General features: G+C 35.5%; 1 protein-coding gene across 1 annotated transcript; it reads right to left on the bottom strand.

Annotated features, from left to right (window-relative positions):
* Positions 1-4,666: 4,666 nt before the first annotated feature.
* LOC110096258 (agamous-like MADS-box protein AGL65) lies at positions 4,667-10,892 on the bottom strand. The gene is made up of 10 exons (XM_020822113.2): positions 10,300-10,892; positions 9,076-9,154; positions 8,119-8,183; positions 8,015-8,030; positions 7,862-7,923; positions 6,591-6,687; positions 5,895-5,942; positions 5,642-5,769; positions 5,210-5,564; positions 4,667-4,984 (listed from the first exon to the last, which is right to left on the bottom strand). Exons 1-10 carry the CDS (start codon positions 10,482-10,484, stop codon positions 4,961-4,963), a joined length of 1,059 nt encoding a protein of 352 aa, XP_020677772.1. The 5' UTR covers positions 10,485-10,892; the 3' UTR covers positions 4,667-4,960.
* Between the last annotated feature and the right edge of the window lie 2,877 nt (positions 10,893-13,769).

The following is a 13,769-nucleotide window of genomic DNA, read 5'->3' as shown; positions in this document are numbered from 1 at the left end:
AGTCTATACCCTTGTACTAATCCCAATTTGGAAAAGATAATGTATGATCCTTAATCGAGAGTCTTCTCGGGCTCCGGCCCGGGATGTAATTAACCACGGGGGCTTGCGCCCGTGGGAAACTTGGCCCCGCAATCTACTTTACCCCACTCGATCTCTCGTATCGGGTGGGGGAAACCCGTGACTAGGTCGTGTATATTGCTACCCATCGGGGTGTGCTGGCGACAGCATCTATCCCCAATGGTGAGTCGTATGCGCGATCCAATCTGCCCTCCCATCGACCCGTTTGTGTCGAGCGTAGAGGCCTACGATCGTTTTGTCCTACGGGATAGTGCGGCCGTACCCTCTGCATTCGAACCCCCGCGAGCGGTGCTCCTTCGGAGGCCCACAAAGTCCAACATCGGTCGGTGATCGGGCGGAAGCCCTGCAATGGATGGTGGTCCGGTGAAAGTCCCGACATTGGCAGAAATCTGGCGACAGGCGGAAGTCCGGTCATGGATGGAATTCTAGCATCGAGCAGAAGTCCGATGACAAGAACTTGTCCGACGGAAGTCCAACAATGGTCGGTGGTCTGACGGAAGTTTGGGCAGTGGCCAAGAAGGATCTTGGTAGCAAGAGATATTTAATATTTCTCTTCATTCTTCCTCCATTCTCTTCCTTCCCCCTCTCCTTGTGAAGAATTTGGAGGTCTATTTATAATTTTTGGGGAGTGGCATGACAACTAAGTAGTGAGAAGATCAAGATTAGGTTGGGAGTATTTTTGGATGGATGGTCGATATTGATTCCCTTGATTATAGGCTGTTTATCGAGTATTTGGATATCTTAATGATGTCAAAATTCAATGATCTTAAGCTCGTTAGATTCGTCTCATCGAGCCGAAGTTCTTCTTGACCACCAATAGACTTCCGCCAATCTTTTGACCACCGATGGACTTTCGAAGTCTGACGACCACCGCTAGTCTTCTGACCACAAATGGACTTTCGCCAAAATTTTGCTCATTCATTGACCACCGCCAGAGTTCTTTTCGATCGTTGTCAGAATTCCACCCATTTGTCAGTCACCCACGATCCTCCCAACCTTTGTCGCCCGCCGACTACGATCCTTCCAAGCTCCGTCGCCCACAAACTACGGTCCTTCTGACCATCGTCGCCCAACTACGATCCTCCCAACTTCTGCCGGCCTTGACTATGGTCCTTCTGATTGCCATTGCCAACTACGATCCTTCTGAACTCCTTCTGCCGGCCTTGACTATGGTCCTTCCGACCACCATTGCTCGCAAATTACGATCATTCCAACCACCGTCGCGCAACTATGGTCCTCATAACCCCCGTTGTCGGCCGACTACGATCCTTCTAACGACCATCGTCAACTACTGTCCTTCCGACCATCATCAACTATTGTCCTTCCGACCATCGTGGTCTGCCGACTACGGTCGTTCCTAGCACCGTCACCTGACTACAATCATTTTGACCTCCGTCTCCCGACTACGGTCCTTCCGTCCACCTTCATCCAATTACGGCCCTTCCGACCTACATCGCTCACTGATTATGGTCTTATCGCCCAAACAAACATATCAACACTGATTCTTTGAACTCCTACCATATAATGCACTCTATATTATGTATATTTGCTACTTCGAGCTAGGACCTTTCTCATAAGGAAGAGTCTAATTTGTAATCAATTGCAAGCATTAGTGGATTCTTTCAAACTAGGCTAGGCCCCGTGATTTTCCCCCTTTTTAGAGGTTTCCATGTAAAAACTCTGGTGTCTCTTATGAAGGCTTCACCCTTACTTATTTATGTGTTTGTGTGATGGATATCGTATAAAGCTAGGATTCTAAAGTATATCACTATCTACCGGCGCGAATATTCCAGGACACAACAATTCTATACTTGATTTTGGAGCTAAGGCAGGTGAACTATTTGATAAAATGCTTAAAGAAGGGATCATCCTAAATGATGTTGCATTGACAGTGATACTCATGACATGTGGTCAAGTTGGCCTCATTGAAGAGTGTATTAGGTATTTTAAGTTGATGAATAATGTTTACAATATTGATCCTTCTCCTGATTTCCTATGCATGTATGGTGATCTTCTTGGACGAGCAGGTTTGTTGAAAGAGGCATATGATTTGTGAAATCAATGCCTATGGAGCTATGTTGCATCAATATGGATGCGGCGACATGGATACGAGACACGCCAATTCTTTAAAATATAGGATACGTGTACATACACGACATTATAATTTATAAATCATAAATAAAAACAAAAAAAAACAATCAAAGCATAATATTTGAAATTACAAAAAAAAAAAAAAAAAAAAAATTAACATCATTTGTAGCCTTGTAGCTTATAATATTAAAATAAAAGTAAGCATTAAATGTCTAGTACAATAACAAAAGCATAAACATAAATTATCTAGCATATGAAATTTCAACTATTCAATAGAAGGAATGATATGATTAGCTTTTTCAGTGGTTTGTCTTTGAACTTCTATATCTATCTTCAATAAATATCATAGCTTCTAATTCATACTAATCAAGTGAAAGATTAGGAATTTCTAATATTCCCATTCATCAAGAGACTCAAATCCATCACGGAAATGAGAGAATCTCGCTCGCAGCTATGAAATTAAGGAAATACGATGGGTCTTTTTTCAGATTTTTTTGTTTATCAACGGACATGCGTATCGGATATGCGTGTCATAATTTTGAAATTAAATAGTATTTTAATTGGATACGACAATGACGTATCTGACACGTATGGGTGTCATATCAGAGGTTTATATGTGTATCGGTGTATCATATACAACACACCTTCATAAATAGGTGTATCGGTGTAGCAAAGCTATGGAGCCTCATGTTGGCGTATGGGGTGCATTTTGTTATCATGGAGGATGCAATGCAGAGCTTGTAGAGATAGCTTTATTAAGGCTTAGTGAAGTGAAGCCACAAAATGCTGGAAATTTTGCCTCAATGTCAGTTGTCTATGTTGCATATAATAGGTTGGTGGATGTTTCGCAAGAACTAAATATAATAATTGACTCAAATTTTACGTATAAGATGGCAGTGGATCACCATCGTCGAGAAATTTTTTTCAACTAGCCAGATGTTGCACAAACTAGCATCTCATTGTTGGTGTCAGACTCTTCAGATACAGGAAGAAAATGATGTGATGCATCATATAATAATTACACCTGAATTATATCATACACTTTTACTATCTTTTTTTGTTTTATATTGCTCTCCTCGATCTTGCATAGCAACCTTTTCTATTAGTACTGTATACTTTACACTTTTTAGTGGTTTGGTCATGTATTTGGCAAGATAGTGCTTTGAGTTTGTTATTTTCTTTGATTTTGTTTTTGTATCTTCCTTCTTCCAACGATCCCACTATATCGAAATGAGCCCAAATCAAATACTTAAAGCATAAGTGAAAATCTATTCACATTAATTGAAGAATCAAATAATCTCCAAATCTTGTGTGCTTATAATCAAAATGAGTGTTTTCGACAAGAGAAATATAATAAGCTCATGTACATTGATTCTCATGATCATATATATATATATATATGATTATTAAGGAATATAGGCAAGATTTGATCATTAAGAAACTCAAATGTTGAAAGAATAATTTAAGATCATGAGAATCAATGTGGATTGTTTGATGGGTTGTTAAAATTGCATAAATGATACAACTTAAAACTAAATATATCCCCATTCTCCATACAAATAGAATCCTTAATTGGATTAATTATTCTGTGTGGATGTCGAACACCGTCCAGAGACCAATCAGAATGTGTTATGTCACCCCTTTCGCTCGGTACCGCGGCTCGATATCGCTGACGTGGTGCATTCTAGTTGGTCTACAAATAGCGTGCTGCATCTAGTCTCCACACATAATAATTTCTCCCTTAATTGAAGGTGATTTAAATTACTTATATTCAAAACACCTAAGTTGTCAAATTAGTTGACAATGATTGCGATTTTTACAAACATCCAAATGCCTAAAATCTATTTTATACAAATAGCTAGATTTTTTTAAAATAAATTTAAAAAAAAAAAGCATTATGGGATTCTCTGAATAGTGTTTTTTAAACTATTTTTTATTTTTAAAACATTATTTTAAAAAAATACTCAAAACTTCTATTTATCCTCCCACGGTATTGCTTCTCATTGGCAATTTCCCCTTTCAAAAATGACCCCAAAACTTTCTGATCTCTGAATTTAATAAGCCACCAAATTAGTTAAAACTTTATAATTATTATCACCTTTATTTTTCTAATTTCGTTCGCAAGAAAATATTTGATATGTGCTTTTTGAATGTATTTTATTTTTTATTTTTAATAAAATAAATCATTTTAAATAAAATAAATCATTTTGAAAATGGTCAAAAAATTAAATTTAAATATTTTTAAATAAAAATTATCCTGCTCATTGCTGCCGACCACTAGTACCTTCCAATGCTAGCAGCGGCCATTAAAACAAATATAACCCTGAATTAAGACATTAAATTCTTTTTATTTAAAAAGAAATAAAATAAAAATAAATTTGATATTTGCATTTCTCTTCAAGCAACCATCCCATAACAAAACAAGTCCTGGGAGATTTTTCCACGGCTCAGCTCATCGCTATTAGGCGATTTAGAATATCTACAAAGTTAAGGAGGCAAAAAAAAAAAAAAAATCAAAATTCAACAAACTGCCAAAAAAATTAATATACATTAGAGCCTCAGTTCTCTGGTTATTTTATAAAAGACTGCACAGTTATATGCATGAGTTTTCTTTGTACGACATGCAACTTAAAATTAAAATCTTTCACCCACCACGGGTTGTCTTGGTGGTGAAGAGCTGGCTGGCCATAGGCCAGGTCCCGAGTTCGAATCCCATGGCAATTTGTGCAAAGCCTTAAGTGTTGGCCCGGATGAGTATAGGGTGGGTTGTCCGCTAGGTCGACCGGAGAGATTAGTGGCCGAAGGTTGATAATCCCTGTCCCAAAAAAAAAAAAAAAATAAAAAAATAAAATCTTTCAATATGTGCTAATATATATGCACTTTGATCTTATTTTGCTCCTGTATATCTGTAACGTTTAGATCCGGACCGTCAAAATTGCACTCAGGAGCTAGATCATACGTCACTGATCTTATTAATTGGACCTGTTTTGGCTCAATATTCAAAATTATTTTGATGTTAAATGCAATCATGACAACTTACTTGACTGTAAACGGGATCTTCAAACATGGGACGAACACACGACTTAGTGGCATCAACCCAATTCTGTAGTTCGGTAGTAACTTCTTTTGCGGGGGGCTTGAACCCGTTAAATTGGAAATCTACTTGATTCGCCTGTAAGCTGACTTCTCCATTAGGTTGGAACTTGTTAGCAAAAAGATTCATATCATAGGATTGATAAGGGTGCTGTGCTCCAAGCTGTAGCTGTAAGCATGAATTGTGACCCATACCATTCATGGGTTCCTCTTGTCCATTGTTACTACACACTACTTGTTCTTCTATGCCGTAATAGTCAGGGTAGTCTTGAAGTGATGTTTCTGTGGAACACATGTTATTCCTGAAAAATATAATAACAAGTTATTACATATGTGGCGAAGAATAATTTAGTGAGGATCTAGCAGAGCGTGTTTTGACCTTTGAGGTAGCAAGCTAGGAGCTCCTGAAACCATGAAACTTTGGTCATCACCATGATGTTGCCATTGCATATTTGAAGGTTGTTGCTCGTTGCTCGAATTCACATGCAATTGCATGGCATTGAGAAACTATGGATATATAAACAAAACACAAATCATTTTTTTTTAATGCAGTCATAAAAAATAATAGTTGAACTTTATTATGTACTGAATAATTTAGAAGCTGTCATAAATGTGAAAAAGTTTGTACGTACCTCACCAGGGTAATCTAACTGCAAAAGTTGATTCCTAATAAGGTATATCTGTCAAGCAAAGAGCGAATCAGAAGTTAATTGTAGGGAAAGATAGTCATGTTTTCTATGGTACTTAAATAATTAAGGTTTCGTTTGGGACGGCTACCTTACTGCTTCATAAAGCAGTTTTTTAGTACAAAAATTAAAATTTTATAGTAAAAAGCTGCTTTAAGAAGCAGAAAATATATAAGTCGTCTCAAACGAAGCCTAGTCTTATGTAAATAGAAACTTTATGGTCTTAAACATGTAAATAAAAAATGAATTAAATGTCATGTGTATAAAACCCCATAAATACAATTAACACAGGATAAATAATATTTTTTCAAATCATGCCTTCTCAACATAACAATTTTCTCATATTGTTTGCTAATAAGCATCATACACTAATAGAACCATGTCGAATTAATAAGAAATTTTAACTCAATCACATCAAATAAATTCCCAGTTGTGTAATTAGAAGCACAAGCTAGCCAGTAACAAATAAGTAAAAGAAATTATGCCAGGAAAGAATTTAGGGAACTAAAATAGAAGAAAAGCCTATTGAAAGTCCAAAAAAAAAAAAAAAAATTGTAAGAATGTGCTCCACAAGCCTTTGAAAGTGTCGTGTGGTACCCTTTTTTACATAGTTGTTAAGCATCAACTATAAATAATACATACCTTTTGCATTTGAATCCGATTTAAAGCTTCCAGTAGAGTATGTTCCATTTGCGTGATTTGCTCTATGCTACCAACGTTGTCAGGGTCAGTCCAATCACTGTTGTCAAAAATGTGTTACGCACAACAGTTAGTAAGTGAAATAAGCAGAAGCTACATCAAACAGGTTGACGTTTCAAAATATCAAAGCGGTTCAGTTTCCATAGCAGAGACGCCACTGTTCCATAGTATATGTAAAAATTAGGTTTGGTTTATAATAGCTTTCTTATTGCTTTCTAAAAGGAATCTCTAGTATAAAAATTTATTGAATTAGAAATATTTGTATTATGAAGCGGTTTTACACGGCAGTAAAAAAGCTGTCTCAAACGAAATCTTAATTCTGACTGACACCGTGCAAAAAGCTTTTGGTTATTATGTCGAGAAAGTGATTCTTGCATGTAATAAGACAGTAAAATGTTTTATAATATATTTGCACAGATAGGCTATCACTATAAATAATCACTCACTCCCTCAGCTGGTTAAAATACAAGATAAAAACATTAAAAGCAAAATTTCAGTTCACATAATCACTTGTGAGTTAATTGATGATTTGTGTGTTTACTTTTATGATCTTTATACTTATTTTGTGTATTCCTTATTTAGGGTATCATTTCCTATGTTCTGTTTTATGTTCAGCATGAAAATATAAATGATACTATCAAGTTTTTTATTGAAGCAACATCTCTTTGTCTTAGGTCGCTCTCCAAATGGAAATAAGCACCTTTTACTTTGGCAACCATTTACAACATTGAAGGGTTACCCTAAATGATCTAACGCCTATCAAGATTCCTTTGTGTCCGCTTGAGAGGAAGAGGAGTTACAATAGGTGTTGATGACCTCCCTTAGAAGAAGCAGCCTGCCCCCAAATACTTTTCAGAGTACTAGACCCTCAATCTTTTCGAAGGAGGTTAGTACCATTTCTACAATGCTCATGATGGCTATTCTAATAGTGACTTATGATGCTGCAATTGTAATTATCATTGTAGTTTGTTGTGATTTCTACTAATGGTTTTTATGCAATCATGAGATTTACAATTATGTGAGATATGAAGCTATCTAGTATATGTGGCCTGCAGCAAGAAGTGTGGCTACATGAAACTTATTTTATAATCTTTTTGTCTATAGTGACAAACTCTTATTTTTGTTTTATGATTGTACAAGAAAATTTGAAAAGATCGTAAACTTAATGAAGAAATGAGTTGTTCATCTAACAGAATAAAAATTGAAAATATCACCTTAATTTTCTTTGCGTCTCAAATAATTGAGATTTTAAGTTCAGCAAGTGGCTAGATAACTCCTGCTCAAAGATAGAATAGTTATCTTAAAAACTAGATTGAAAATCCGGAATATGCAACTACAACACCATGTTGTTATCTTCAAAAACATACCTCAATGATCTGGTTGCTGCAATAGATAAGAGGAGAATATTAGAGTATTAATTTTTGCAGCCTATTGTAATATGTAAAAGAAACTTGCCAAGTTTATTCCATACCTTGAACCCAAGAAGTCTGGAATATTTACATCATGATCCAATTTCTTAAATGTCTTCTTTAGCACCTATAAAAAAAAAAAAAAAAAAAAAAACATTAGCACAAACCAACTTTTTTACCCAATTGAATACAATCTTATGACAAAATTGCATATTGCTCCCTTAAGATTTCCAATTCTTAATGTAAATAATTGTTTTCCATTTAACAGGAAACCCAAATTCTTCATTTAAACTCAATAAAAGAGCTAAATAATTGTTTTCCATATAGTAACTAAATTGTATAATATATATATATATATATATACATGATTATCAATGAATATTTTTAAGGTAGAAGTCTTGATTAGATACCTACTAAATAATTCAATGAAGGTATATATGATATTTCTTTTATTATGTCAACGAGTATATAAATAAATTAAAAACATTTTTCCATTGATCAAATGATATCATAAAATGATACATTATTGCCCAAAGAATTATCAACTAATACAAGTCAATTGTACATATTGAAACCATTTCTCCAATGTCAAAATCGTCCCAAGTTTTCTTCTCTTGATTTCAAGAAGAAAATCAATACATCATAAGGTATTATAAAGGACATCGACATATCCTAATGCAGGAAACCAGGAAAGATGCAAATGTCTTCTTCCTTAGTGCCTTAAAGCAAACAAGATGATGGAATAAACGTAGAGAAATATATTAGTTTGGTGTGGAGTTCCAAAGAGAAGCCAAGTAAGCAATTTTGTCACCTCAAAATATAACCTTTAAGAGTATTGATAATACTAACAATAAAAAAAACATGGAAGGACTCAAAAAATAGGAGCACTTATAGGAAAAAAGTTTATAACCTGCTTTTGATGTTGCATAAGATTTATCTTTTATATATATATTTAGCAGTAGTTTAAATATTTTAACCTGTACGTTAGATCAAAAGTAAGATGTACATAATGGACTTACCTCAAGGCTTTCTAATTTCCTCTTTGTTCTCTCTTGTGGGGTCAATTGTGCAAACTTAGTAATAACGTCCTCAAATTTGCTGGTAAGAAATATTTGTCATATAGAAATATGCAAAAATAAAATGCATCTTAATAAAAATAATTAAGTAACCAAAAGGTACAAGAAAAAAATAATGGAAATACTAAGAAAAATAAGATAAGCGAGTAAGGATGTAAAAGATATCCCTTCATAAACTCTTAAGAGCCACTATCAACTCGTCGCCTATATATTAAACAAAGAGTTTCTTACCTAAATTCTCTCCATACATAATGGGGCATGAGCTTTTACTACATCTATTAGTGCTTTTGGGATTCTCATAAAAATAATTCATGGAATGGAAACCCAACTACTCAAATTTAATTAAGCAAAAGTTCACTTTTTACCATCAAGCTAATATACCAACCTACATACATCACTTTCTCATTATAAACTTTCCCTTCATCTTAAATGTTCTGTTAGTCCTACTTACAAACAACCAAGACTGCTTCCCTATTTTCACCAACCAAACTACACTGAATACCCATAAAAAAGTCCTTGGTGCTGCTGTCAACCAATCACCAATTTACAACTCGTTTCTAACATAAGCTCTTTTTATACCTACAAGAGCATGTGCTTTTACTCATCTATTATTACATGCGTTGTACTGCATCTATTACTGAATGAAATTTTATTGCATCTATTGGTGCATTTTGGATTCTTCTAAAGAAATTCATGGAAAGGAAAACGACTGCGGAATTATAACCAAGCACAATTTGTTCATTATTTATCATTAAACTAATACAATAAATTGTTTGTATATCTAGCTACATTTAGAAATATGTATACATAACTCTCTTATTTTAAATATGCCCTTCAGTATAAATGTCTCATTAATCCTCCTTTCCAGTAACCAATACTAATACCCTATTTTCACTAACCTAATTATATTGAACATCCTTAATCACTTGAATCAATTTCATATCATTTCTTCTACTTTATTCTAGCTAGTATTTAGGATACTCTAAATTATTTAACTATATCTAAAATAACATAAGATATCGCTCCATGGATTATTGAGCTTTCCGAAAGAATAATTTGAAATGTATTTAGGATACATAAAACCATTTCTCTCTGAAAAACTGAATCATATCGACAAGCTACATGACACAAGTTCTGATTTGAATATGTTGGCAAGTATAAACATACCTGTGCTCTCCAAGACATATCGTTGGTTTTCCCGTTGGCGAGAACATGAGAAGTAAAATATCAATGTCGCACAATACGGAGAGCTCAGTGGCCTTCTTCGCGATACCTGCCCTGCGCTTCGAGTAGGTAATTTGACGTCTATTCATACTCTCCAAACGCTTGATTGTAAGCTTCACCCTCCCCATCTTGCGATTAATTAGTTTAGCGGCACCCAAATCAAATTTGTTAAAATTGTTGGTTAATTAATCCTTCACGATTCCAATAAACACGAATCAATCATTCCACCGCAGCCATTAATGCGTCGAGGAAAGCCGGAACTTCTTCAAATTGTGGAAGAAAGTGGATCGAGAGAAAACACAGAAGGTGATTGCGTTGGCAGCTAGGAGGTCACTTGAGGGCGTAAAAGATACTTAATGAAAGAAAGAGAGAGAGATACCCAAATGAGGAAATCAAACAACAGATTTGAATTTGAATAAATCTGTCAAGAATATGAAGGAGGGGAGATGAGAGAGAGAGAGAGAGAGATATAGGAAGGTGGTTCTTACGTGACCAACTGAATGAGGTAGTTCGGTAAACGAGCTAATCGAGAGAACCAGCAAATTCTACGGCTATTAAAATTCTGCCACCGGCCTTACAGCTCAATGGTCAAATGTTGACTTTATTATGAGAGGTGCATATTTAATATAATAGCGCACAAGGGTTTTATGATTAAATTTATTTAATTTAAATATTAAATATATAAAAAATAATTATTAAAAAGAAGAAAAAGAGGCATGTACGTGCACTGTGATTTCATATGGTATTTAAGGGATATATGAATTTTTTTTTATAAAATAACGAGAAACATGAGTCCATTTAAAATAAATATAAAAATTTTAAAAATTTTCTTAAAACTAATTTAAGCTTTATAAATAAATAGGATAATAATTTTCTCACATTTATCATATATAATAAAATTTTTTCCTCCAATTTTTGTTTTGGAACCCGGTATCCACCCGTTGCCACCTTCGAAAGGGTGCTTGGTGGTGTAACTAATCCTCGGCTGACCTAGAAGAGGCACCCATCCGAGAAACCTCCTAACACGCACCTGATTGTGCCCCACTTAAGAGGCACTGCTGCTCGAGGGGATTTGAGCACTGATTGGGGGGTTCCCAACCGTATTGAAGATGAAAGTGCTAGTCATTCGGAACTAAATTAAAGAATTTCCCATGCAAAGCCGACACGTCATTTGCTGAAAGTGTGGATCAGTAGAATTATTGCCTTGCCAAAGATAGGAAAAATTATTCCGTCAGGTTACTTGACGTAGAGCTACATCAGGTAGCCTATAATATATCACCACGTGCACTTACTCTTTACCGCGCGGCCCAACGACCTGACCCGGAATGGACCCGGGAGTTTGCGTAGCTCGATATTGCTAGGTATTGGTCGATTTTGCTCGACAAAAACGAAAAAATACTATTATGTGAAGACCAATACCGAGCAATACCGAGTTCTTTTAGGTATTACTTGGTATTGCTCGGTATTGGTCTTCACATAGCGGTATTTCTCATTATTGCCAAGCAATACCGAGTAATACCTAGCAATAGCAAGCAAATACCGAGCAATACGCGAACATAGTAATCTCGGATTCGGTCCGAGTAGGGTCGTCGGGCCGCACGGTAAAAAGTATGTGCACGTGGCGACATATTATAAGCTACCTGATGTAGCTCTACGTCTGGTAACCTGACGGAATAATTTTTCCAAAGATAGGGCCAGATGGAAAAGTAGGGCACCTCAAAAACTTGGATTTGCTGCTATCCAAATTACGTTTTTTAGGATTCAGGTTTTGCTTCAGAGGCATTTTTATTGTTTCTTAAAGCAATTTTTTAGTAAAAAAAATTTAATTTTTTTATTTAAAAACTATTTTAAAGAACAATAAAAAATTCATCCCAAATAAAACCTCAGCCAGAAATCTTAGAAGGAATCATTATCTTTCTAGAAAGCTGTAAGTTTTAAAAATTGTACTCATTGGTTAAAACTAATGAAAGAAGAAATATTTTCCCTACAAAAAAGTATTCTTCTGTTCTTGTTTATAAACCGAACAATCAATAGATGATTGGGTATAAATGAGTCTATAAGAGGAAGAAAGCCTCATGTATAAATGAAAATTATAAAGCAAAGTTGGTTGCAAAAGGGTTAATTTTATATAAGTTGCAGGAGTAAGTTAATTTTAATGAAGTATTCTTAGTGGTTGTTACATAAACGTCCATAAGAGCTATACAATCTCTTATTGCCAAACAAGACCTTGATCTCGTTCAAATTATATATAATTATATAATAATCAGTGTTAAGATCATTTCTCTACATGGAGATTTGGAAGAGGCAATTTATATGCAGCAGTCGGGAGGTATTGTGGAAGGAAATATCAAGAATGTTTGTCATCTTAAATGAGACCTAATAGGGCAAAAAAAACCATCTTCAATGCAATGGTATAACCAATTGGTGCGATATTCGCTCTGCTAGGATTTTACCCCTTTTTTGACGATCGCTGCGTGGGTGATCTCCGCCTCCGGATTTGTCTCAGGGAAGTCTCTTTTCTCTCCCGGTATTTTGCGTGTTTCATTTTTCCTTATTCGGCTTTGATGACGTCTACCCGGCTTCATGACCCGAGTTTTTTGAATGGAGCTTCTCTGGCTCTTTTGTTTAAAGAACCTTGTCCGGGGCTTCCCCTTCTTCGGTTCATTTTCCTGATTTGCGTGTTTCTTCTCACCGTGGTTTACCGGCGTTGTTGATTTCGGAGGAGGAAATTTCCTCTCTTGTTGCTCCGTTTGAATTTGCTATGGTTGATAAGTTTCCCGACAAGCGGCCAACCATTGACGTCATTCGGAAGTTTTTCTTCAAGTTAAAACTCATTGGCGATTGTTCGGTCACTGTTCTTAACCTTAGAAATATTTTGATTAAGTTTGTCAATGATTTTGATTACTATAGAATCTTCTCTCACCGATCTTATTTTGTGAATAATTGTTATATGAAAGTGGTTAAATGGTCCCAAAATTTGGATGTTGAGGTTGATTCCCCGATTGTCCCTATATGGATTTTGTTTTCCTATCTTAGGCCCCATCTTTTCTGGCCTTGGATTATCTTTGGCTTGGGTTCTCTGTTCGACTGATCTCTGAAATTGGACATCGCTACTGCATCTGGTTCCAGTCCTTTGGTTGCTCCATCCTTGTTGAATTGGATGTCACCAAAAATTTTCCTAATAAAATTTGGATGGGTTCGCCTAATTTCGACTATATTCAATCAGTGATTTTTGATGATATTCCTCACTTTTGTATGCATTGTAGTTCTTAAGGCCATTTGAAAGAGGATTGCCGTATTTTACATCCTCATCTTAATACTGCTACTAAATCTGTTCCTTATTCTTTTTCTGCTTCATGTGCGTTGCCAGGGGTGAATATGGTTAATGCGGGTCTTGTTTTGCCTGTGGCGGA

This window comes from Dendrobium catenatum, unplaced genomic scaffold, assembly GCF_001605985.2.
Source record: "Dendrobium catenatum unplaced genomic scaffold, ASM160598v2 original_scaffold_209899, whole genome shotgun sequence".
Classification (NCBI taxonomy): Eukaryota; Viridiplantae; Streptophyta; class Magnoliopsida; order Asparagales; family Orchidaceae; genus Dendrobium; species Dendrobium catenatum.
Note: the sequence above shows the minus strand (reverse complement) of the source record. Positions and strands in the feature narration are given on the sequence as shown.